The sequence below is a fragment of the Zootoca vivipara genome, chromosome 9, assembly GCF_965207765.1.
Source record: "Zootoca vivipara chromosome 9, rZooViv2.hap1.1, whole genome shotgun sequence".
NCBI lineage: Eukaryota > Metazoa > Chordata > Lepidosauria > Squamata > Lacertidae > Zootoca > Zootoca vivipara.
This window is the reverse complement of record NC_142592.1, coordinates 29,981,383-30,007,631: the sequence shown is the minus strand read 5'-3', so window position 1 is coordinate 30,007,631 and position 26,249 is coordinate 29,981,383. Positions and strand designations below refer to the sequence as shown.

Here is a 26,249-nt window from a genome sequence, read left to right as displayed (position 1 = left end):
TACCCCACCCGATTTGAAAGCCAGGCTCAGGGCAGCTAACAACAAATAAAAACATTGATTTAAAGCGACTTAAAATACAGCTTAAAAACAGCATAAAATGCAACATAAATGTAGCATTCATGTCAATAAAATTCAAAAAATTCAGGGTCATTTTTTTTGGGGGGGGAACCCAGTTTAGGAAACATCAAGTGATTGCCAGGGCTAACTGGCCAAGTTGGTCCTGCTAGGGCCAGCAAGGAGACCAGGGAAGAGTTTAAATGTGGGGTCCCAGAAGGGTTTCTTCATACAAAAAGGAAGGTTCTTCTCTATATACAGTGGAACCTCGGTTTATGAACACCTCGGTTTATGAATTTTCGGTTTATGAACGCTGCAGACCCATCTGGAACGGATTAATTCATTTTCCATTACTTTCAATGGGAAAGTTTGCTTCAGTTTATGAACGCTTCAGTTTATGAACAGACTTCCAGAACCAATTACACCCATGCTTCAGTTTATGAACGCTTCAGTTTAAGTACTCCGCGGACCCGTCTGGAACGGATTAATCCACTTTCCATTACTTTCAATGGGAAAGTTTGCTTCAGTTTATGAACGCTTACTCTGCGGACCGTCTGGAATGGATTAATTCACTTTCCATTACTTTCAATGGGAAATTTCGCTTCAGTTTATGAACGCTTCAGTTTATGAACAGACTTCCGGAACCAATTGTGTTCATAAACCGAGGTACCACTGTACTATACTATCAAACCTTTATTAGGCATTTTACAAACAGAATCGCAAGAAAAAGAATCACATACAAAAGTATTTAAAATGCATACAAAGAGGCAACAGTAAACTGCATATACTAATTGTATGTGTATATATATATAATCTGAGATTTCTTCCTATTAAACTACTCCTTGAGACACTGCTGCCAAAAACTCAGCTACTCCCGCAGTCACCTTATGATCAACGGCAGACAGGCAGAATCCAACATTTCCACCATGCTGCGGTGTCAGAGCACCCAGAAGGAAGGTTCTTCTCCCTTAGGACTTCTAGATGTGCTACAGGATGGGAGGGACTGAGGTTACAACAATTAATGACTGGTCACAAAGGCTATTTGTGGATGCCTAAGTTTGTCCATTAGGAAAAAAAAATGTTTGGATTAAGTACCAGATTTCCATGTACAGTGGTACCTTGACTTACGAAGACGATCCGTTCCGCGGCCATCTTCGTAAGTTGAAGACTTTGGTTGTCGAAGCGGCGCTTCTGCGCATGCGCGAAGAGCGATTTCGTGCTTCTGCGCCGACTGACTGTGCCACTTTGCACAGGCGCAGAACGCACAAGGCAAAAATACTTCCAGGGTTGTCGACTTCGGAAGTCGAAACCTTCAGAAGTCGAATTGTTCAGATGTTGAGGTACCACTGTACATACCTTTGAACAGATACCATTACAACCTTTTGGTACCACAATAAGCTGTAATGAACTCTGCTGAACACGAGACAAAAAATTAATACGCACTCATTCATCCCAATGTGAATGCTGTGTCCATCGTATAGTCTGAAAAGGTATGAAGAAGGCTCACAAAGTATACAGAAATCTTTGTGATAGAATCCCCAGCCCCCTCAATACTGATGTAACAACTCAGAAGGGCTCAAAGCTTTTTGCTTTGGGTTGATCGTGATTGAAAGGGGTAGATACCTTGCACATTGCTTTCTGACCCATTTTAGTCACACTTTGGGAATGTGGGAAAGAGGGGAGCTACGGTAGCATCTTCTTGTCAGCAATTCACATCTTATTTGAATGGCTTGCCTTACATTTTGATAATAAAGTTACCAGCTGACTCAAAAAATGGACTATCCTGCTCCAGTGCTTTTAACAGCAACTAAAGTTTAATTTGTGTTAATTGAACTTGAAAATATTATCTGAAATATGAATACAAGTATTGATTATAATCATTACGGTATTGAAAACAGGGTAGTGATAATATCATGGACATAGCAATGATGGCTGGTAACTTCCAAGCCACTATTCTGTGTATATTTATCAATAATTCTTCAAATCCATACTATAGTACAAGATTGCTTTGGTTAATTTCCTCATTCATATCTACAGATTGATATAATGAAAGACTAAAAAATCTGAGATAAAATTCCCTTTCCAAGATTCCCTTTGACCTTCTCCTGCCTTGGTTTGCCTCCTGCAATTTTCACTTAAGAAATCCATTTATGTTAAATTCTTATCGTACTTTTAATAACAATGACACATGGATTTTGATTTTGTCTATTTTTCTGCTCTCTTGGCATCCCTGCTAACGTCTTTAATAATAAGCAATATTTTAACAGGTGATGCAACAGCAGAAGAAATTAGATCTTCATTTCTAGAAACTCTGGAGGATGCCTGCAGCAATGCTAATGAAGTGTCATTCTGTGAGTTTGAGGACTATTATGAAGGATTAAGTATTGGAATTTTGAATGATGAAGATTTTGTTAACACATTAAGGAACCCCTGGGGGATTTAGTGTAAACATCCAGGTGGGAAGCAGTACCAGAATTTGAAACATGTTAACTTCTTGCATGAAAATGTCTCAAATTAGCCTGAATAGTCTAAAGATATTTCAGTAATTTTTTAGATTGTTGTTTGTTCATCTCTTTTGAACTTTACACTTTTACACTCTGAATATTCTTAATATGAAAGCTGTGTTTTGGTACAAATTCAGAATATTTTCCTGCCTCTGAAAACTGTTATTAAGACTACATCCTAGATAAGGAAACTGTGTTTTGTTGAATCGGAACTGAGTAAAAGGAGATATGAGAGGAAGTTACAGGTTTGATCAATATAGCTAATTTTTTTAAGTGATTGTATGCCACCACTATACAATGACTACTTCTCATAAGTCTCTATAGATTTATAAGTACTTCATAGCTGCCAAGTTATCCCTTTTTTAAAGGGATTTTCCCTTATGCTGAATAGGCTTCCTCGCGAGAAAAGGGAAAACTTGGCAGCTATGAAGTACTTTTAAAAGGCTTATTACCAGAAAGGCTGATACTATTGCAATTCCCTACCTGTTTCTGACAGATCACACTACAAAATGTATCAACAACTCTTTCAGTGATTTTCCCAGGTGCTTCTTATGTTTTTCCTTAAGTACAAATCCAATAGCATGGAAAGTTATATGCAGATGTGCTCTTACGACATTTTAGAAGTTGTCCATGGTAAGACTGACATGCATCTCATAGAAGTAGCTACATTTCTTGTTAACTGCAAATTTTATCTGAAAAGTGTGTTCTAATTGAAGCATTTTACTTTTGTAAAATGACGTTTTGAAAACACATTGATTTCTTAGCTATTTCTAGAACTCATTGTACATTTTACTTCTTCACCCACGTGCTTTCCTGACTGTGGTAGTGGTTGTTTATATTGACAGCACATGACAACACCTACTGAAGATTTGTTTTATTGTGATTACTGGAAATGGTTGTAATTTTATATGATCTCATCTGTTACGTTTTAACTGAGTTGTATACCACTTTGAGATTACACACATACATACATACATACATACATACATACATACATACATACAGGTTATAAAAATACTTATAAACAAATAAATAAATAAATAAATGCCTTGGTTGACGGGTATATGGTTTGCATATATTCTATTGTTATGATCTGCCATTATTTTGTTGGGTGTTGGTTTGCTTTTACTAAAAAGGTAGAGAACAGCTTATTTGATCTTAATGCACACATTTTTTTACTCATCCCACTAATATTATGTCTTAAATTGTGCCTTTGAAATACAGATTATATTGATGCTGAAGAGATTTATTATTTTTATGCAGTAAAAAACCTTGGCAAGCTTGTTATGTGAAATATTCAATTTAATGTTAGAGACTTTTCATAACAAAATTTCATTTTTAATTATGTAGTATTAAACTATGGATGTTTACTATGCATGCAAGTGTTGGCCTCTTTTATTATGTTACCCCACCTTTCATTTCAAGAACAAATACCAAGGCGGTTCACAAACAAATAAAATCCAAGTACAAAATAACAAGAATAAAACCAAGAATACAGTTACCTGTAATTAAAATACAACTACATTAAAATATCCATAATTAAAATATAAAATACAGAAGCTCATTAAAACAGCATAACAGTTAAAACAGTTAAAAACCATTAAAACTAAAATGAAAGCAGGATATTCATTTCAGGAAATCTGGGAAATATTTTCCTAAACACTATATGCCACACTTGGTGGTACCATGCCTCTAATGTGCCTCCTGGCTATGATTACCCCAACTGCAGTGATAAAATGACTTATTAGGTCCTCATTCATTAAATCCACATTTTGGTTCATAAACAAATTTAGGTGTTTTTTTTTCAAATTCCAAGAAAGTTATGTTCCAGAAATCCTCTGGTTCCTTACAGTCCCACCACATGTGGAAATGTGTTCCAATGGAAGTGCAGCCCCTCCAGCATTTTGCAGAGGAGAGCAACCAAGATGATAAAGGGTCTGGAAACCAAGCCTTATAAGGAACAGTTGAGAGAGCTGGGTATGATTAGCTGGAAAAGAAGAGACTGATGAGAGGCGATATGACAGCCACCTTCAAATTTCTAAAGGGCTGGCACATAGAAGATGGAGCAAGCTTGTTTTCTCCTGCTCCAGGGAGTATGGCTCAAAGCAATGGATTCAAGTTACAAGAAATGAGATTCTGACTAAACATCAGGAAGAACTTTCTGACAGTAAGAGCTGTTTGACCGTGGAATTGAGGTTGTGGACCATCCTTCCTTGGAGGTTTTTAAGCAGAGGTTGAGTGGCTATCATTCATGAATGCTTTCATTGAGATTCCTGCATTGCAGGGGATTGGGCTAGATGACTTTCGCGGTCCCTTCCAACTCTTAAGATTCTATGATTCTGTGACTCTGTTTTCTATTCAAATGTTTTCTTTCCTCCCAACAATATTGGAGGGTCTTGCTACTCAGAAATCAGTGGGTGGTGGCAGCTGCCAATCCATGTTTGGTTTAATTCCAGTGAAAATGGTGAAGACACATGCTAATTTTCTTACTTTGTGATCCATAGGGTGTGGAATGGTACAGAGAGGGATAAGGACTATATCTGAAGGACCCCATCACATGACGCAGCTTAGTCACTTTTCAACAAATATCCATTGTGATGTGAGGAGAAGATTCCATTGTAGTAAAGTGTGAGTTAAATACAGTGGTACCTCGGGTTAAGAACTTAATTCGTTCTGGAGGTCTGTTCTTAACCTGAAACTGTTCTTAACCTGAGGTACCACTTTAGCTAATGGGGCCTCCCACTGCCGCTGCGGTGTTGCCATGCGATTTCTGTTCTCATCCTGAAGCAAAGTTCTTAATCCGAGGTACTATTTCTGGGTTAGCATAACCTTTCTGGGTTCTGTAACCTGAAGCGTCTGTAACCCAAGGTACCACTGTAGCTGTACTTAATTGGCCGAGGCAGCAATATTTTATTCTGTTTCAAACTTTATTAAGTGAATCCTTAATACTCTTTAGAGCTCAATCTAATTCCGAGATCCTGCTATTTTTCTTGACACAAATTAAATCCTGTAATCAAGCTGATACAAAGCTTTTTGCTTCTGAATTATTTTTGTTTTATGACCGTGTTTACATAGGAGCACTAGAGAAACTGCATATGGTATATGTGAATCCAGTAAACATGCCTGCACTGGGATTCAATTAATACCTACCTCTTCCTACAGTGTTTCAGAAACCAGAAAAAAGTACCTGAGATTTGGAAACTTGAAGCTTCAATGGCTGACTTCACGTAGTGTTCTAAGGATAAGAGGATTTAAGGTGCTTGAATGTCAAGCCAGTGCTCCAATTTCACTCTTTTAAAAATAACATTTTGGAATGGCCTGAAAGCTTTCAACCTACAGTATACAACTCTAGAGACAGGGGAGGGGGGAGGGACATGTGATTGTGTTGTAAAGCCTGTCTTAACATATATTTGCAGTTGTCTTAAAAGGAAACTAATGAATCTTCTTTCAGGAGGAAAAAGCCTTGTGACACAAAACAGCCCCATTCAGTTTGTATCAACTGCAAATCCATCCCCTACTGCAGCTGCACCCTGATACCATCTGAATAATCCCATGTCATTTACAACTGAGAAAGCTATAAAACCACCACTTTGAATTCCAGCTGGAAACTTATCAGAAGCTAATTCAGATCCTGCAACATGCTCCTGAACTGATGAATTAATCTGCAAAGCATGACATTCTGCATAAGCTTTAGATTTTTCAGTCTCTTAGGATGACATTCAGTCGCAAAGAAACAGGGATATGGACAGTTGTAGCATAACCTTACAATGGAGACAAAATATAATGCTTATTTTTCATGGTATAAATTAGAGGTACTCTAAATAGGATTAAAGGAAAGCATTAAAGGGTTACCAAGCCAGATGTCTTCTGCACTAAAGCTATTTGGCTGGTTAATCAAGGTTTACAAATGAATCTTGGAGTTAAAAGGTTTAGAATTGCCACAGGGACAAACTATTGGCTTCTTTTTAATTAGCACACTAAGTCAGAAATATGCAAATTATTCCATAACCTAACCTAAGAACAGTTTTGTAATCTACTACAGCATAGTGGCTTCATGTGCCTTTGGGTCTACTCTGCTAGAATGGCTGGTCCCTATATTTATTATGGCTCAATGTCACCCTGTGTTAGTTATTTTAGAGTGTCATTTATCTTTGTAGATTGAAAAGAGAAACAACAGACAGCAGAAGTGAGAGCCCGGACTATTGAACTTCTGTGCTTCAAAGCTACAAGGCAACGAGGAAGAAGACTAGATGCATTTAAAGCCATAGGCAAACTTGGCCCTTCAGATGTATTGGAAGTACAACTCCCATCATCCCTGACCACTGGTCCTGTTAGCTAGGGATGATGGGAGTTGTAGTCCAAAACATCTGGAGGGCCAAGTTTGCCTATGCCTGATTTAAAGCATACTTGCCTATATAAATTTGACTTGGAGGAGTCTTACTATCCATCATACAATTTGATCCAGGAAGCAAATAATTGGTTTGAGTGACTGGTTTCATGTGCAAATCCAGGAATATGATTTGGCACTATGAATCCTGAATGGAGGCTGCACAGTGACATTCCCACTTTTTTACTATATAGATACAATAATAGTACTTGACCATTACCCCTTTCTACATAGGGAAGCAACACATTCATTTTACAAGATATAACAGGAAGCCACTGAAGCTCTTCCCAGAGACTTTAGTGGGAAATGCTGCTGGAAAATAGGCAGAGCAATCTCAGCATTGGTCCTTTGCAGAAGATTGTTCTGTTTCCATGGCAGTAGACAGCTCCATCCAAACAGAAACAGGTTTCTCTGCAAAAGTTACACAGGGGAGGGGGAAACGCAACCCAAATGAAGGTGGAAAGCATCTGATCTACAAGTAAGCCTATCACTTCTACTGTGATCTTTTGTAAATTCTGAAATGGGAATAAAGTTTTTCCTGCATCCACATATGTGGCTGCAACTTTGAGAATGGCATCCATTGTAGTTGATTTACACATTAGCCTCTTAAAAGAAATATGTTTACAGTATTACGGTATCTCTCTGCCTGACTTGGAATCTAGAAGAAAGCAACAGGGTGTCTTCCAGCAGCAGCTACTTACAGGACTTGCTGATCCCTTTCCCTGCCCCATGATTCTTGAAAAGAGGGAGAAGTTTTCGCTGCCACACAGGGATCCACACTAGCAGCCTCACTTACCGGTAGCTGTTTAACACACCAGTATCTTGCTCAATGCATCAGTAGGTGCTCTTGTGGGCAAGAATGAAAGCCCAGTTCAATCCACTTGAAACTCATACAAATGAGAGGCAGGAAGAAGTTTCTAACAACCTTCTCAAAAAGTCTGTGGTTTAACCTGTTTTATACTTTCTATTCTCTTTGGCCCTTTCACACATCATGCTAACATGGGTGTGTGATATCCCGGAGAGCAGATTGCAGCTGATTTGCATCTCTCTTTTTTTTTTGCATCTATGCTATGCTCAGCGAAGCCCGGCTGAGCATAGTGTAGGGGTGGGGAACCGGTAATCTTCCAGATGTGTTGGACTACAATCCCATCAGCTTCAGCCAGCATAGCCAAGGTCAGAGCATAGCCAAGGTTACTTTTCTGGACAGTGCACTGAGCAGGCCTTGTCCCCCAAGCAAGGCAAAGAGCTTTTAAACTCTCCACCTTCCATGCATTTAATTTGTGTGTTTTCAACTGGTCAGTCTTCAACCATGTAAGTTTGAAATCACACAAGTTAAATGAATTTAAGATATTATCATAAGGTAAAGGTAAAGGGACCCCTGACCATTAGGTCCAGTCGTGACCGACTCTGGGGTTGCGCGCTCATCTCGCATTATTGGCCGAGGGAGCCGGCGTATAGCTTCCAGGTCATGTGGCCAGCATGACAAAGCTGCTTCTGGCAAACCAGAGCAGCACATGGAAACGCCGTTTACCTTCCCGCTGTAGCAGTTCCTATTTATCTACTTGCATTTTGACGTGCTTTCGAACTGCTAGGTTGGCAGGAGCTGGGACCAAGCAACAGGAGCTCACCCCGTCACAGGGATTCGAACCGCCAACCTTCTGATCAGCAAGCCCTAGGCTCAGTGGTTTAACCACAGCGCCACCTGAAGATGTTATCATACTGTATGTGAAATTCAGTTGGGACTGATTTAAGGAGATGTTATAATATTTATCCAATCTATATTGCATTCTACTACACAGAAACAAATTTGGACAAAATAAATGTGCAAATACTTTTAAAAACAAGGGGATATATATTTTTTCTGTTTTTCTTTTAGCAGAAAAGCATATATGTTGCCATTCTTCTAATACTTAAGTAATTTAAAATTGTTGCCAGAGGAAAAAGTTATAAATGTCCTTAAAACCGCTTAAGAAAACAAAAGTTGAAAGAACAGATTAGATGATTTAGGCAGCTCTGCATGCAGTATGGGGGGTGGGGATCCAGATGATTTTGACTGTTGGATGTGTATAGGATCTTGATAATAGGCATAGATAGTGATTCCCTAGGAATCACTTGAAGCAAATCACAACAAAAGGGAAGGAAAGAATGAGGCCAAATGGACCAAAAATATATTTAAATGTCCCTAGAAGAGGGATATAATAAAGTCAAAGGCCTACAAAAAGCCAGGGTTTCTCCCAGAAGTGGGAACCAAAAAAAGAAAGCTGTAGGCACTAATGAAATTAATTAGGGGAATGGTGACCCATTTAAAGGTCACTATATGTTACTGTGTTCTTCCACAAAAATACAAAACAAATATAGACATAGCTTTTAGATAAGAAACTTTTCTTTTTGCTATGAGCACACCAATTGGGCAATGGTACAAAATAATACCTTGTGCCATGCTTCAGATGTTGCAGATAGTTTTCAATGGATTCAGCAGCTGTGGCACAGACACTGGAAGTCATCGAGAAAGACAGCCCCTTCTTATGGACAATTACCAGCATTGATCACAAGGAGACCTAATATCCAAGGTATTCTTGAATCTTTGATGTTCTAGCACTGGAATTGGAAACTTGTGGCTATTGGCCTGATGACACACAGCTTGAACCACCATCCAACTCTGCAGGTGCTGCAGGCCCATTATTGCTTGCCAGATTGCAATTGATTCCTCTTATGCCCCAATGTGTATATGTGAGGTAGAGAAAAGCGATGGTGGCACATAGGAATAGCTAGGTAATGCTACAATCTCTGCCAGCTTTTGGATCTTAATCCTCCCACCATTGGCTAAGCCCCCTGGTTGACTTTTGTGATGCGTCAATGGCGTTCTATGGGGGGGTGGAGAGATTTTTTTCCCCTAGCAGATGATCTTCAAATGTGTGAAATAATGTGATGTTCAGACTGTGTTACATCTTAGGGCATGTCTGTGGTATTTGCACACATTGCCTTTTGACTTCTTTTCTACTAAACTATCTTGCCTACATTCATTCCTTAGCATGTAGGTAGATTGTCCTGCAAAGAAAGATTGACTGAGTATGATTATACCTGGTTAATATTGGCTTCATGTAGAAGCAGCTCACAGCATTTGCTAAAAACTTTTAGGAGCTGTTAGTCTCCATATTTCAGTTTCCTTGCTATAAGAAATGTAACCAGACATTTCATCATTGTTCCCCCCCCATCTGTCAGTGGAGCTTCTCATGGTTTGTCTTGTACTTCTTTGTTTGGTGACTCTTCAAGGATAGTTCAAGCTGATCACTGAGATTTCTTTTGCTTCTTGGTAAACAATGAGCATCTTCCCTGCTATCCTGGCCATAATAAGCCAAAGTTACTTTACCAGTAAGTGTGATTATAGTGTATAAGCATAATTGTGAAATTCTCATAAGGGAGATTTTTTAAAGGCAAGAACCTGCAAGATCATAGAAATAAAACTATAGCTACATATATAAAAAGCAGAGACATCACCTTGCCAACAAAGGTCCGTATAGTTAAAGCTATGGTTTTCCCAGTAGTGATGTATGGAAGTGAGAGCTGGACCATAAAGAAGGCTGATCGCCGAAGAATTGATGCTTTTGAATTATGGTGCTGGAGGAGACTCTTGAGAGTCCCATGGACTGCAAGAAGATCAAACCTATCCATTCTGAAGGAAATCAGCCCTGAGTGCTCCCTGGAAGGACAGATCGTGAAGCTGAGGCTCCAATACTTTGGCCACCTCATGAGAAGAGGAGAATCCTTGGGAAAGACCCTGATGTTGGGAAAGATTGAGGGCACTAGGAGAAGGGGACGTCAGAGGACAAGATGGTTGGACAGTGTTCTTGAAGCTACGAACATGAGTTTGACCAAACTGCGGGAGGCAGTGCAAGACAGGAGTGCCTGGCGTGCTATGGTCCATGGGGTCATGAAGAGTCAGACACGACTAAACGACTAAACAACAACAACATATTTCTAGGAGCAGATTGGTTGCACCCAAAAGCTTAAAACTTTGTTACACAGATACAGGAGGTGTTTCTAATACTAGCAAATTGGGAGGAGTGAAGATGCACAGAAATGCAAAAATATGAAGATAAGCTGTAACCTGCAGTGCAGTTATGGTCTTAGGTCTTGTTGAGGGCTAGCATTCTTTATAGATGTCAGGAATATGTGGTTGCTTCTCTTGGGATGTAGTCTGCCTACAACTGTATGTAGAGCAATCCAGTGAAAAATTACATTTGCTTTTGAAATCTTGTGTATGCACTTGTAACGGTGGATTTAAAGATTTTCAGGCTTGCACTGAGAAGGGACTTCAGATTCCCTACTTGATTCTGTCTGTTGTTATCAAGTGATCTCTACCAGTTTTTATGCTGAATGAAAAATCACACCTCTTTGTTCTCCTTCAGCCTCCTTGGACCCTTAGGACAAAACATCATATTAGGTAATGCGGGGTTGGTCCTCTGCTTTCTGGATAGTGGCTCTTCCTGATGTCAGATGATCTAGGTGAGCTTTTCTACCACCAAGGAAAGGACTACAGAATTAGTGGGATGGGGTGTGCAAGTGTATTTATGATTACATCTGAAAGCAGTCTCATTACCCTTGAACAGTTTCATTTTTTTCATGGATCATGGTGACACAATGGCTACCTAATGAAAGCAGAGTAGCCACTAGATCCTTCTGTTCCAGGTACTTTTCAATGTGTGTGTGTATGTGTGTATGTAAGAGAGAGAGAGAGAGAGAGATTTTGGAACCATTCTGTTCATGTTGAGCTCCCAGAGGTTGTGGTGAGATTGTGAAGGAACATTCTATGGAGATGGGATATAGTAGTGACACACACAGCAAACCTTTAAAATGCTCCTGTGAGTGTAGTGAATAAGGAGGCAGGACTAGAAACAGAGGTCCATAGACACGAAACAACAACGTTCAGCCACATCCTTGTGTCTTTCCCCTCATCCTTGCTGTTGACTGCAGTTGCACTTCCTACATCCAGAATTCTTCTTCTAAAAGCCTACTCCGTGTCATTTTCACCTGTAGCTAGGTGCCATCCTCATTGCTCCTGTCAGGTAAACAACTCTTCCCCAACCGGATGCTCTGTTTCTCCCGAAGTGAAATCAGCGTGTGAAAGGAGCGGAGGTGCGTTCCTCAGAAATGGCTTTTGCGTTGCGTTTGGTGTGCTTTCAGCGATCGAAGCAAATCGCGCAACCCGAGAAAACAAGGCTAATGGGGTCGCCTGCCACGTAATTGCTGAAGAATGGTGCTGAAGGGACAGCTCCCACCTTGCCTCTCTTGAAACGCAGGGGAAGCCTTGGCAGCAGCGCTCCTTTCACCTTGGAGCTGGAGCGAGTGGAGAGGCTCTTGGATGGAGCAGTGCCGACTCCTTCAGACGCTTTGAGCCCACCCTGCCGAGGACACCCTCGCCTCCTCCCCCCCCATGTTTTTGTGATGCTTTTTTCTCCTCCGATAAGCTAAAGCGTCTCCTCGATCTGGCACAATGACTGAAGAGAGGTTTCCTAGCAGCAGGTGGGGGCTGCTTCCCTTGCCTTCGGGGTTGGCAGTCAAGGGCGCTGGCATGGCCACCTGAAGATGGGAGGAGCGCCCCCCCTTCCCCGCTACAACAAGTAGTTCTTCGTTTGACACCAACACAACCGAGTCTGGAGGCAGCTGCGAAGGAAAGAGCGTTTGCAATGTGAAGAGCAGCCTCTTTCTCTCGTGTCACCAAGGTATGAGGAAGGATGGCGTGGGGAGGGGGATAACCATAGCAGCGCATTTCTGATTACATCTGCTTCTCGGTCCTTAAATTAACCTGCATGTATAATCTGGCGAGGATGAGGAACGTAGAAATCTGCTGCTAAGGTTACACGACAACAGATCCTATAGGGTGTGCCCGCTGCTGGATTTGGGAAGGGGGGGGGGTTGCAAAGAGTGTTTGGTTATCACTAGTCAACCCCAGATGTCTCCTGTAGATTTCTCTCCTAATAGAAGATGGACAAAGGGCACCTCGTTTTAATTCCTCATGTTTGTCCAGACAACTTGGGCGAAAGAATTCAGAGACGAGGGATGAAGAGGGTTGACGAAGGTGACTACTGATAGCTAGCAAGGAGAAGCGGCTCTATTCCGGTGTGAGCCTTGGCTGTATTGGGGTGTTTGTGTGCGTGTGTGGAGGGAGGGGGCGCTTTGAGGCAGAGTCCAGATCATCTCAAGCGGAGGGAGGGCGAGAAGATGGAAGGATGAGGAAGAGCAGCCATCTGAAAGCAGGAGAGGAGAAGGCGGAAGGAGTGTGGGGCAAGGGGGCTTCTCCGGATTGTGCCCAGAAAAGAGCTGGCAGGAGCTCCAGGTTGGTTCCAGGGTCGTTGGCAGAGCAACTTTTCCCTTGAGCTGCGTTCTTTGCCACTGCTTGCGAGGAACTTAGACGGGAAACTTGAGGGTTCAGAGTCTAGGGTGGCCAAAAGGGATGGGACATGGGGTTGAGTTTTGTTAAGGAGAACGGCGGATATTGGGAGTGGGGGAGGCAAACGCCGGACAAGGGAAACGGAGGCAGCAACATGGGGAGGTCCCTCTGGTGACCTGGCTCTGGGTTCCAACAGGAAACGGTGTAGGTTGGGAAGAGCGCCCTCTCTTGGACACGACCAGCAGGGGACTGTAGGCTCAGGACGAGTATGCGACGCCTGGCTGTACGGCTCTTCTCGAAGGGCTTCGTCCCTTCCTCATGAAGATGCAACTAGCTACCATGCAAGGTGCAACCTCTAGGAAGCTGCTTACCCCTCCTTGCTACATCCCATTCATATCTGGGGGCAATTATCACGTGGTGGTGGCCGTGGCCCCTCCCCCACTCTTCCATGACAATCGACGTCTTCCTTTCCCCAGGCGGCCTAAAAATAGCCACCAGGCTCCGTTGCCTCTGGGCGCCTTTTTCCTCCTTCTTCTCCTTTTCTCTCCCGCAGTCATGTCTGAGCCACAGAGATGGGGAAGCTCGAGGACCACGAGAGGGTGATCCTCAACGTCGGGGGCACGAGGCACGAGACCTACCGGAGCACCCTCAAGACGCTGCCGGGCACCCGCCTGGCTCTGCTGGCCTGCGAGTCCCCCGGCGGCGGGGAAGAGCACCAAGCGCCGCCCCTGCCGGCTCCCCCGCCGCCCCTGCCCGCCCCCAACCCGGGACCTAACCCGGGCGGAGGCAGCGGCGGCGGCGCGGGCGGCCCCCTGGACGGCGCGGGCGGCAGTGCCTGGAGTCCGCGCAGCAATGGCGGTGGTGGCGGCGCCACGTGCTGCGAGTTCTTCTTCGACCGGCACCCGGGCGTCTTCGCCTACGTGCTCAACTACTACCGCACGGGCAAGCTGCACTGCCCCGCCGACGTGTGCGGGCCGCTCTTCGAGGAGGAGCTGGCTTTCTGGGGCATCGACGAGACCGACGTGGAGCCCTGCTGCTGGATGACGTACCGGCAGCACCGCGACGCCGAGGAGGCGCTCGACATCTTCGAGGCGCCCGACCTCATCACCGGAGAGCCGCCCGCCGAGCCTGACGACGACGAGCTGGCCGCCAAGCGACTGGGCATCGACGACGTGAGCGCCGCCGCCGCAGCTGCCGCCGCCCTCGGAGCCCCGCTCGACGGCAAGGGCGGCCGCTGGAAGAGACTCCAGCCGCGCATGTGGGCGCTCTTCGAGGACCCCTACTCTTCCCGCGCCGCCAGGGTAAGGAGAAGGAGGCCGAGGGGGATGAGGTGGGGTGTGGGGAGGGGACGGGAGGGGAAGGTCCAACCTCTCTCCCCCTGGGTGCTCCCCTTAAAAACCCACCCACCATCCCTTCGAAGGAGGCTGCTGTGACCTTGGAGCAGGGTTGTCAACTTGAATAAAATATTGGGGGGGGGGAGTCCCACCCCACATAATCAATCACATGATGGGGCTCAACCACACCATTTGAATGGCAATGTTCATCAACTTGGGGGTGCCCCATACCCTCATATATTTTAATGGGGGGCAAAGGGCCCTTGGCCCCTAGGATTTGGCTCCTCTTCCTAGGAGTAACCCTGGGAGAGTTTCGTTCGGGGTAAACATGCATAGGATCGAATACTTGTTGTTGCTTCTCCTATTCTTGTAACTTCTTCATTATTATTTTTTAAAGAGCTATTATGTGTAGCTAGGTCCCATTGGGTCCTCACACACTCTCAGGTGTGTGAGAGATTGCCATCTTTCTTAGTGCTCTTAACCATGTGAGATGCCTTATTGTTCCCATTAAGGGGGCCTTCTCAAGCATGTGTTTTAGATAAACTCCCTCATATGGGGAGGGGGGAGAATTAGCCCGTGGAGAGCAATAATTGACATGAATAGATGTACTTGCCATGGGCAGCAGTGTATTAGTATGGACTGTTACCATGCTAGTGGTGAATGGCACCAGTTGCCCTGTTAACACTATATGCAAATGGGCTGGTGCTTTATCCATAGAGTGTGTCACATCTTCCCCCGCTTATTGAAGGCCATGGGGCTCTGTCAGTACCACGAGATGTGAACCCAAGTCTTCCACATGGAAGCCCGGCTCATGGTTCACCAGCTGTATGGGCTTGATGGTGATCTTGGATGGAAGAATGTCTTGTAGTAACTGACAAAGCAGGAAGGGAGCCTAGAAGGCAGGTCTTCCACGCAAACTGAGAGCATGCAGCCACTACTGTCTTCAATATCAGCAGGCTTTAGCAGCCTCAAAGGGAGAGGCATGAAAACGAGGGTCAGTTCCCCCCAGTTTTCTGTTCATATCTGTAGATTTGTCATCTGTAAGATGGTTTCCTGAATGGCTCTGATACACCTGTGAGAAAAGTTTAATCAGAATAGAGTTTCTGTCCAACTTTCTCATAAAGAAAAACTAACCTCGGTTGAATATGTCTAATTGCCAGCATAATGCTAAATCTGCCTCCCCCTTTTGTGTGATTCTTTCTATTATGCATGAGCACACTGTTGAAATGTGCATCTTAAAGATAGTACACCATTTAAGAGCAGCTGTATGGAAGCAACAGGATGCTATGTGCTGCACGTCTGAAGTTGCCTTATGTTTCTGTGATCCAACAAGCCATATCAATGAAGCAGGATACTTTAGCTTACAGGGTTTGCTTAGGGAAAGTCTCCTGAAAAAGCAGATACCAACTCCTGATTTTGGTACAGAGAGTCAGGGCTGCCTACATTGGTCTTGGCTTGGTCATTGTTTGCTGTGTGGATCAGTGGAGCTCAAGGCAGAATGAAGTACACCAAACCACTGAACAGCAAGGGCTGGAAATACTGAAACAGTGCTCTCAGTTCCCAAAACTAAGGCTGTCAGGGTGTGCCTTGGGGACAAAACATATACCGCATATACCTGTCGGTTCGTTGGGGTCCATCTAAAAAAATCTGTTTTGGATCTGGCCTTGTTTGAACGAATGTAGAATAAATGTCTGAGGTTACATTTGCACAGCTTCTCTGCAATGCGAGTAGGCTTTCATTAGTTTTATTCAATGCTTGTGTCATTTTTTACTACATTTTTAACTGCAAAGTTATTTTACAGCTCCTGTGTCTTAATTTGTCTGTTTTGTAGATAAGAAACTGAGGCTGATAGGTAGTGAAAAACAGTGGCACCTGTGCGGAGCTGGAATTTTTACAGCAGGATACATGTTCTGCTGCTTAATGGCCTGGTTCATCTGACACAGTCAAGCAAAGTATGGCTTATTGGGACCATGGGGGCTCCCGAAGATGAGCTTGCAGCTGCTTTCCTCCTCCCTGGTCCCGTTTACTGTTGCACCACAGTGAATTAACACAAGGTTGGGCTTAGCGTGTCATCTGAACTAGGAGCTCTTGGGGTTAATTTCTCCTCAATAGCCATGCACTGTAACCAAGAAGCAGAAAGGACCAGGAGGGAGTCAAGCAGCTACAAGCTACTCTCCAGCAGCCAGCATCTTTATGAGTTCCTAGTACCATAGCGTGGCTTACCGTGCTTTGTGAACGAGGCCATTGTCCATAACTTCCCTTGTCTGTATTAGGGCCAAAGTACATTTCCCAATTTTCAAAAACACATTTGTTAAACCAAAAGTAGCCCATTTTAGTCAAGCAGCAGGGGATGGAAGAAGAGCTGCTTAATCCTTTCTCTTCAGGCTGTTTTCCCACTCAAAATCTACTCAAAATGTATGTTTCCCCAATCCATGCTGCTCTTCCTTCTGTGGAGGAAAAAGGTATTTTATATATCCTTGTCCACATGTACAAGGAGGATATAGTGGGTGGTATTCAATGAAGTTGATCTACAGAAATTAATGAACCTAACCTAGCCATGTTTTTTTTTATATTAAACTTAGTTGAATACCACCCAGTATAATCACACAGTGTTATAGAGTATAACAAACATATTTCTGTTAAATAATAGATGCTTGGACATCTTTGTCTTGTGGTGAATTAATACCTATGTTGTTATTTGATGATGTGAGCAGCACAGGTATCTGTAACACAGTCAGACTGCTTGTCTTTTGATTATGGCCAAAGAAGAATAGGAATGCATGCAGCCCTTGAGACCGAGACTATATATGTTGACTTGTTCTTCACTTGATCAGCATGTATCTTTGAAATCATGCTCTTCATCCTGCTGTACAGTTGTTTGCTTGAATGTTAACTCAGTTTATAGTACCTCATATTGAAATGCAGGGTTTGTCCATTTATACTGCATTGAACTGTGTATTGAAAAGCTTATTCTCCATCTTTAAAATGATGTGGTGGCATAAAGGAATGGGTAGTTGGGCTGCTGAGATGAAGGTTGTAATATCTCCGCAGACACAAAGTTATGTGGGTGACCTTGCTGCAGTCTCTTTGCCTGACCTTTCTCAGAGGGTTGTTGCAATAGTATAAAGTGTATCTGAGGCCCTTGGAGGAGAGACAGGATACATTTATCTGATATTTATCACATTTCTTTTTGTATTGCATTACTATGTTATTGATAGTTACCTGGAGCACCAAGCAAGGAAAAAGCAGAGTATTAAAAAAAATTCAGAGAACTGTTAGAAATAGGAATTGTGAAGGACTTTTCACGTTAAGGTCCCATTCCATAAACCAGATTTAGGTTAAAGGTCCTGTACCTCTTACCTGAAAGGAAACCCTGATGAACACAGTGTGACTTATTTCTGAGTAAGCATGTATAGCAACGCTGCTTTTCTTATGGTGCTTTCCAGATGTTGTTGGAATACAACTCCCATCATCTGTGACCATTGGCCATGCTGGCTGACTCTGGTCAGAACTGGAATCCCACAACATTTGGAGAGTATTGCTTTTGCACTGGGTATTGCCCACATTGTAAGCTGTGAAATGCACCAATAGTGGGTTTGATGTAAATAAAATTTCAGGCTGAAATGTTTTTTACTCTTTTTTCTTAGGGCCTCACTCCCAATGGCAATTTTCTCACTAACACATTTTCAGGAGAAAAGCTCAAGTACTTTAGGAGGAGGTTCTTATCCTGAGATGCTTGTCCTAAAGAGCTGTCAGTATGGTGCTTGGCAGTATGAGAAGTCTAGAAGTATGAGAAAGTAGGTTAGTAGAGTAAACTCAGAACTGCATACTGTGTTACACAATCTGTGTTGTTTTAGTCCATGGATAACCTGATAGAATTATCTAGGTCTAAAGTCTTTTAGCGTTTCATCATTGCTGGTTTTACTGTTACTGCCTCCTCACCTGTAGGCTTACTGGGTAGGAAGCATAACAACCACAACCACAACAACAAAAACAGTCATTTTGTTATAATATATAAAGTTTCCAAAGAGCAATATATGCAGGCAGTTGGACCTCAAATGGATCAGCTGTTTGAATGGATGTTGGTGAATTGTGGGCAGTTGCTACAGGAAGATAAAAGCAGCAGCAAAATGACAGCACAAAGTCCAAGGACTGCGTTTGGCTTACAGTAGCCTTTTAGGGGCATCCTATAAAGATGGTTATGGGCCTACAGTGATGTAACATTGTGCCGGGGGGGGGGGGAACGGGATGGTTGTCCCAGGCACAAAATTATTAGGGACACAAAATTTTCACACCTAGTGGTGCCTCAATACAGCTGCACGCTTCCCTTGCTAGGCTTGGTTGAAAATGGTTTAGCCATGTGAACCAGGAAGTGATGTCTCCAGACAACGGAACAACTCTTCTTTGCCTATCACTGCGGTTGTGATTTCCTGGGTGACACTGACGCCATTAGGCAGTTGAATGCACATGCGTACTTTGCCTGTTTCCCTCCCACCCCTCCCTCCATGCTGTCCTGGGCTCTGGCAACCCACACTATGTGACTGTGTGTAAGATGGAAATAAGTAAAAGAGAACCGCTGTTGAAAGCAGGACTTTCAGAACCACTTCCTCCTATGGCAGCAAGCACAATACTACTGGTTTCATCTGGCCAGGACATAGTTGGTTGCATTGGTAACACCCACCCACCTCTTAAGTTTTTATTTAAAGCAGCATATTACTATTTAGTTACTTTATTTCACCTGCACAAGAAGCACGATCCACTTTCTTGCACCATGAGTACAGCGCCCATGCTCAGAGTACTTGATAGGACTCAATAGGACCCAGTTCCCCTCCCACCACTACTTATGTGCACAAGTGCAACAGGATGTTAGGCTGAGTAGGAGATACTATACACATGTGCGTCTTGCATTCCCATCTGGCCATCTCTCTCTGTGCCTTATAAATGCTCCAGCTGCATGAGGCTACGGACAGCACACAGACCTCCCTTTCCCTCTAACATCCTGTTGTGTGACCTCTAAGTTTACCTGTCTGCACACATGGATGAATGGATGGAAATAAACCAGGCTATGTTTGCTACTGGGATGCAGAGCCCTCAGTGCGAGTGCATTGTGCTCAGTGTCATCCTCAGCTATTGATGATACAGATGTCTTCTATCAGGAACTTATTACTAAACTGCCTCCAGTAAATAAATATGGAGAACCACTTTGTCATTATGGTAAGAGAAACCTGCTCTACTTATTTAGAAAACAATATATTAGCATAAGCTATCAAGTTCCAGCCATGCTATTTGAAAATAATGGCTCTTTAGGGACAGTTTGCTACATGAAAGAGAAGTGAAAAGGTTTTTGATTAAACGTCAAGCATGGCAATAAAGCTCTTTTGCTGACATTTCTATTTTGTTTTATCCGTTTTCCAAAGGTGGTATGAATCATTGTGAGAAGACTGTAATAGTTGCCTTTTGGAACAACCCTGCAGTAGTGTGAGAGGATGGCAGCTGGAGGACTGGCTGACACCTGTTGCCTAATAAGTTTAGAAATGGAAGAAAAATGGAGTCAGTCGGCCTAATATTTTGATGGTAACTGTGTGAAAAAGATATGTGAAAAAGGTAACATAAGAGATACTTCAGTTCCCCCACACCCTGCCCAGCATCTGCAATTTTCCCTTCTAGAGCAGCACTGTCTAGTCCTCCTCTTGTTTCCATGGAAACAGGTCAGCTTCTGGCTTCGTTTTTTTTAAAATTGAAAACAGCATCCCTCTGCCATTTATTTAAACATTTCCGCATTGTTCTGACATAAACATCACATAGATGATGTGTGCTGTCATTTCAGATGATGGTTGCGTGTGAATGCATGTACATATGTACACATTCCGCTGTGGTGGAATAACCCAGAGAACACCTTCAAAGTCATGATTCAGTCATAATCTGCATTAGTGTAGCTGGGAGCGGAAGTTGGCTCCAAATTGCAATGCTCACATATGCAGCTACTGATAAATAAAGTGTGGGCTTCCTTTTCGTTTGGAAAGCTTTACTGACAACATTATGTTCTGCTTTTTAAAAATTTTTCAGCACTGTTTATATTTTCACTATTCATGTTTCAACACTTGTTTATACTTTTTTTTTTTAAAAAAATAAGAAAACATATATGGGAATGGGGTCTCTGAAATGGATGGCTACAGAGATAGCTTGGAGAAATTCCAGTCTGTTGCCAAAGATCTTGATATTGCACTGACTTGGAATATTGGGATACATACAGCAAAGAGGAGATGATGGGGGGGGGGCAGGCAGGCTGGAAAAATTCCACCTGCTTCATTGCTCAGGTGTGTAGAGGGGCAATTCTGGGACCTAGAATTCTGAATATTTTTCCAGCTTTTATAACCAGCATATTGAAAGCTATGTTTAGATAGTAAGCTGCCATTCTCAGGTTTCTCAACAATCCAGAATAGAATACTTCTATGGTGAAGGAAACCAGCCCTGAGTGCTCCCTGGAAGGACAGATCCTGAAGCTGAGGATCCAATACTTTGGCTACCTCATGAGAAGAGAAGACTCCCTGGAAAAGACCCTGATGTTGGGAAAGTTTGAGGGCACAAAGAGAAGGGGATGACAGAGGACAAGATGGTTGGACAGTGTTCTCGAAGCTACTAACATGAGTTTGACCCAACTGCAGGAGGCAGTGGAAGACACTGGAGTGCCTGGCATGCTCTGGTCCATGGGGTCATGAAGAGTTGGACATGACTAAACAACAACAACAACAACAACAACAACAACAATGGTGACGCTATTTACTTCTTGTTTTGGTGAGCTACTTTTGACAAAAGCTATAGTCTTGTAAAATAAAATAAAAACCATGATTGTACAGTCTGTGTGGTAGCCAGATTCTCAACCTAGACACTGTTACTGCATGTTTCCTTTTCTGTCTGAAGTGCTCCACAGTATCTCTCTGCATTTAGTTTTCAGATTGACAGGTTAATTCACTGCCTTGTCTTTTCACTGACACAAACTTCTGCATGCTCTCAACAGGGATTCCTCTCCAATCATATAAGTCTACTGCTTTGCTTTTGGGTAATGATTCTGGAAGCTATGGGCCGTGTTATAATTACTGCCTTACCTATAATCTGTTCCCAGGGCTAGCCAGGAGTGGGAACTGCTCTGTAAACCAGTGCTGCTACTGGCCATGTCTAGAGTGGAGTCAACTCAACTTCTTTATAAGATAGACTTGCCTACCAAGAGATATCTGTGATGTTCTCCGAGGAAAGCTGCCCTGAGAGAACCATTTTCCAGTTGGAAGGTGGACATGCCAGATGAGGTGAATGGTCAAATCCACAATTTTATGACTGGAACACAATTCTGTTTAAAAAGATACTACTTTTTATAGGCTTGGGCACATGTGTATGGTTACGATTTCTTGTTGAGATCAGCCCATGTAGGATTTCTGCTGACTACGCATAGGCATTGAGGAGAACTTAAAGCTACAGAATTTTCAACATGGTGTACCCAACACTTGAATCTCAACATTTTTTTATAAAAAACCTAAGCAGCTGAGTGGAGTCAGGGGTGGAAGGGAAGGAAGAATATTGGATTAAGATAAGTAGCCTTAGAGGAGAAGGTGTGTCATCTTCACCTCTTTGCTCTTTCCCCAGATGACATTCCTCTACCTCACGTTTCTATTAGGTGCGGGAGGGAAGTGGGAGAGATTAGGACAGTATTGGTACCTATCTGTTTTCTCCAGCGGGACAAATAGCAGCTTCATGGGAAACTGCCTTTTATTAGATCATGCTATTTATCCATCTAGCCAAGTATTGCCTGCTTTGAGTGGCAGTGAATGGAATCTGGGACCTCCTGTGTGCTCTGCCAATGTGCTCTGCTATCATTCCCCCACTGCGATCCCCCAAAATCCATCCTGGGTTTCCTATCAACCCTCTGGAGCAGTTTTGGGCACTGTGGGGGGGTGTGCACTGGGAAAGGAGAGGGTGAAAAAGTATGTTGTGCAAGTGGAAGTCGTACTGCTTGTGCATTGATTCAGTTGAATTCTGCTCAACATTTCCAAATGCTACATGCCTTTTTGCTCAAAAACAAATACAGCAGAGGACAGGATCTGACTATTAACCTCATTTTGCTCCTTAATGAACACTAATTGCAAGATGAGCCAATTTGTAAGCCATTTAAGCAACAAATATCAAAGGATGCATAACATGATGACCACACACTCAATTATTTAGTCTGGTCCAGCTGTCACAACAAACCAAGGATGTGCTGCATCAAACCTTGAGCTTGCATTTTTACCCTCTCCCCTTTTCTCCCTATTTCTACATGAGGAGAGAAAGTTTAGAAGACCTGACTAGGCAGTCAGGATGTTGTGGGAGAAGATGGTCCTTCAAATATCATGTTCCTCTTTGACCATTTGAACTGGGTTTGGAAACAGTGAAGATGCTATAATATTGGAGTCGCATATGCATGCACCAGTCAAAATTCTTGCTGAGGCACTGTGTACCAGCTTGGGGCAGCCCAATGTAGAGCATACTGTACTATTCCAACCAGGATGTTAATCAGGCATGTGTAGTGTCCTTTACCAGGAAAAGGTTCAGCTGGTGCATGCAAAAGTGTCCCTAGTGACAACCACCATTGGAAGATCCAGGAACAAAGCTGGATCAATTAGTAAACGCAGGATGCAACCCTGCCTGGTACTTCAAGGGGAAACTACACATCTGCTGGAAACAGGTTGTATGATGAGTCCAACCCATTCAAGGATCTGAAGTATTTTGTTGGTTCCATATTAAATGGAATTCCATGGAAGTCATGCTCCCTTGATTTCATGTTGTTTTTGATTCTTGGTCTTGGTTTTTATTCTCCTACAACCCCTCTTGTAGATCTTCAGGTGACATGCCTCAGGTTTTGAGAACTTCCTCTGTTAAGCAGAAATGTCATTCAGCCCCTTCGATGAGGAGGGGGTGTGGTGGCTTGCCAGAGTGGCAGGGATGCCATCTGGTATGGCCAACAGATTGGGGCTTGTTGCCACACATGCCAAGAGATGAAAGGCAGACAAGAGGAAGAGGAGTCACTCACTTCTGCTGCCGCCGCCACCCCTTCCTCTCTATTCAAGCTACTTTCTGCCCTCTTCTTTGGAATCTGCTCTTTCTTCATCATTCTGGTAAACAAGGTGGGGCTGACTGATTACAGATTCCCATCTCCAGTGCATCTTGGAGCAGACAGCACTATGTTATTGTAAAAAAAGAATAATAATAAAATCATTCACTTCCCTGATTTTCATAAGGAGATCCCCATGAAGCTGTTTCTGCTTCCTCTGATTTATGTTGGGAATCACTTAAGTGGATTATCAAGCACAAGCAAGGATAAGTTTGCCAATGTTTACAGTCCTTAGGAAGTTTATCATTCCTTTTACATTACTGCTGGAAGTCATTATTCTTGGGAAGCACTATCCTTTGAGCATTCTAATTAGCCAGTTTGCAATCATCCTTGGGGCTTTCAAAGCAGCAGGATCATATCTAGCTTTCAGCATGGAAGGCTATGCGTCTGTGTTGCTGAACGGTGTCTTTACAACAGCAAACAGTGTTTACACAAAACAAAAAATTGACCCAAAGGAGCTGGGAAAATATGGAGTCATTTTTTAATATCGCCTGCTTTACGGTAATTCCCACAGTTCTCATAAACTTCTTCACGGGAAGGCCACTGATTTCAAGCAATGGACAAATGTTTGATTTATCTTTCAATTTCTTCTTTCCTGTTTTCTGGGGTTTCATCTGATGTATTCTACAGTTCTCTGCAGCTGTTATAATTCTGCCCTCACTACAATGGTGGTCGGTGCTATAAAGAATGTGTCCACCATGTTGCAATGCTCATTGGCGAAGGGTATCTCTTTTCCATGCTGAAATTCACAGGGCTCCTGATCTGCATGGCAGAAGGGCTAAGATACTCATTTCTAACAAACTGCTGTCCTAAGAGCTCCACAGAGGAAGAAAAAGCAGATGCCAAGAGCTAGCAGAAGCAAAAGGCAAGGGAAGCTGTCAGGATGTGGGCGCCTGTAGAAGTTCAACACGCACATGCAGAATTGGCTGTGGAGTGGAAGTTCTTCCTCACCTCACATTACAGTCCATGTGAGCCAAGTCATGATCTTAGAGAGCTGGGAACAGTTGTCTTCAGGCATGTTTGATTATTTATGTAGCCTGACTAATCAAAGTAGATGGATGGATGGCAGGGTGTGGGTATTTCTTTGTTCCTTCCACTGAAAACCTTTGCACTTGGTCAAATCCAGGGGTCCTTGCTCAATGTTTTTGCTATCAAGGGCGTTGATTTGCCATCTCCCTCAGAATGCCTATGGTTGTGGGTTCCTGGGTAGATTCAGATGGACAGTTTAAAATCCTTGGCAGGGACAACTACAGTGGATAAGTGTCTCCAGACTTGTCTCAGGAGGGGTGGGGTTGGGAAGAAGCTGACAGCGTCACCGTTTTACTGTGCAGACTTTGTGCATATGTCTCTCATGTTTGTACAATATGCTGCACAGCTATCTGCCCAATATTTCTTTTCCCTGAGCAGCATGCAAAGGAGCTGGCACATCTAGCTGCCAATATATTCTCCTTAAATCGGGCAGAAGCAGGTAGTCTGAAATAGTTGCCTGAACCAGCACAAGAATATCTGTGTCCGAGATCAAATTTGGTGATTGCCACAGAAACACTTGCTTTTGTCGCTTGGTTTGCTTTGGTTTTCGTTAAGCATTTTAAGGATAGGCTTATATGAAATGATGTGCCGAGTAAAAATATAATTGAGTCAGTTACTTCTAGAATTCTAATAATAAATAATAACACTCTGACTTGTTTTTGTGTATAAGGCAGATATTACATGCATTAAACTGCTGTCATTTGAATTGGGGAAAAAAACATATAGCTTTTCATTATGATTCATTGCTTTTTCTACCACTTCTGCAAAACCTAGTATAACAGAAATGAAAATGTTTTTTATTTATTTATCATACCTTCCTGCCTTTCCTCCAAGTAGTTGAAATGAAGCATACATGATTCTACAAAAACAGTATGTATGTCATTCACATATTTCATTTTGAATGTTCACTAATAATCAAGTTGACTGTAATTATAAAAATGGTGGGGGTGGATGCAGCTCTCCAGAATTATCCTTATTCTTCTGCTGTTGTGAATACTTCTAGTTTGTGTGTACAGTGGGTCCCCAACCTACATGAAGGTTCAGTTCTGGCAGTCCACGCACAAGGCAAAATCAAGTAAAGTCAGGAAACCTTTGGAACTGCCCCTTCATGCAACTCCTGTCTGGAGTGGGCCTTGGCCTCTGCTTTGCTTAATGGGCTCTGGAAAGGTCGTGCAAAGGTCCTGAGATGCTCCCAGGGCTCCTTGCATGGCTTTCCCACAGCCTAGTAAGCAAGGTGGGGGCCTCAGAAAGCACAGACTGCCACAGAAAGGAGATTGCAAGCCCTCTACCATGCTTACTAGGCTCTGGGAAGGTCGCAAGAGATCTCAGACACCCCCTTCTGGCTCCCCTCCCATTCTCCATTTCCCCACCATCCACTTAAAGCTGCAATCATCTAAGTAAATTAAAC

The 26,249-nt window shown here is 43.1% G+C and overlaps 2 protein-coding genes and 1 pseudogene across 7 annotated transcripts in view; all 3 read left to right on the top strand.

The window, feature by feature from the left end:
* Positions 1–3,935, top strand: part of CAPS2 (calcyphosine 2) — a 30,691-nt gene extending 26,756 nt beyond the window's left edge. For all 5 annotated transcript variants that reach the window (XM_060279670.2, XM_035127875.3, XM_035127874.3 and 2 more), the window contains exon 19: positions 2,322–3,935. In XM_060279670.2, the coding sequence (XP_060135653.2) occupies positions 2,322–2,497 (176 nt within the window). In that variant the 3' untranslated portion in view covers positions 2,498–3,935. The remainder of the gene's footprint in view (positions 1–2,321) is intronic.
* Positions 3,936–13,908: 9,973 nt separating this feature from the next.
* LOC148684582 (voltage-gated potassium channel KCNC2-like) lies at positions 13,909–18,401 on the top strand. Its single transcript, XM_088651896.1, has 2 exons — positions 13,909–14,637; positions 18,318–18,401. Exons 1-2 carry the CDS (start codon positions 13,909–13,911, stop codon positions 18,399–18,401), a joined length of 813 nt encoding a protein of 270 aa, XP_088508022.1.
* Positions 18,402–20,722: 2,321 nt separating this feature from the next.
* On the top strand, positions 20,723–24,665 carry LOC118090692 (nucleotide sugar transporter SLC35D2 pseudogene; annotated as a pseudogene). The gene has a single exon (XR_015951760.1). The product of XR_015951760.1 is annotated as a nucleotide sugar transporter SLC35D2 pseudogene (transcript).
* The last annotated feature ends 1,584 nt before the right edge of the window (positions 24,666–26,249 follow it).

Bases quoted from the DNA above. Each gene is read 5' to 3' on its own strand.
- LOC148684582 (XM_088651896.1), top strand. From the start codon at position 13,909: ATGGGGAAGCTCGAGGACCACGAGAGGGTGATCCTCAACGTCGGGGGC. The intron at 14,638-18,317 runs GTAAGGAGAAGG...CTTTTTTCTTAG, and splicing joins ACTCTTCCCGCGCCGCCAGG to GGCCTCACTCCCAATGGCAA.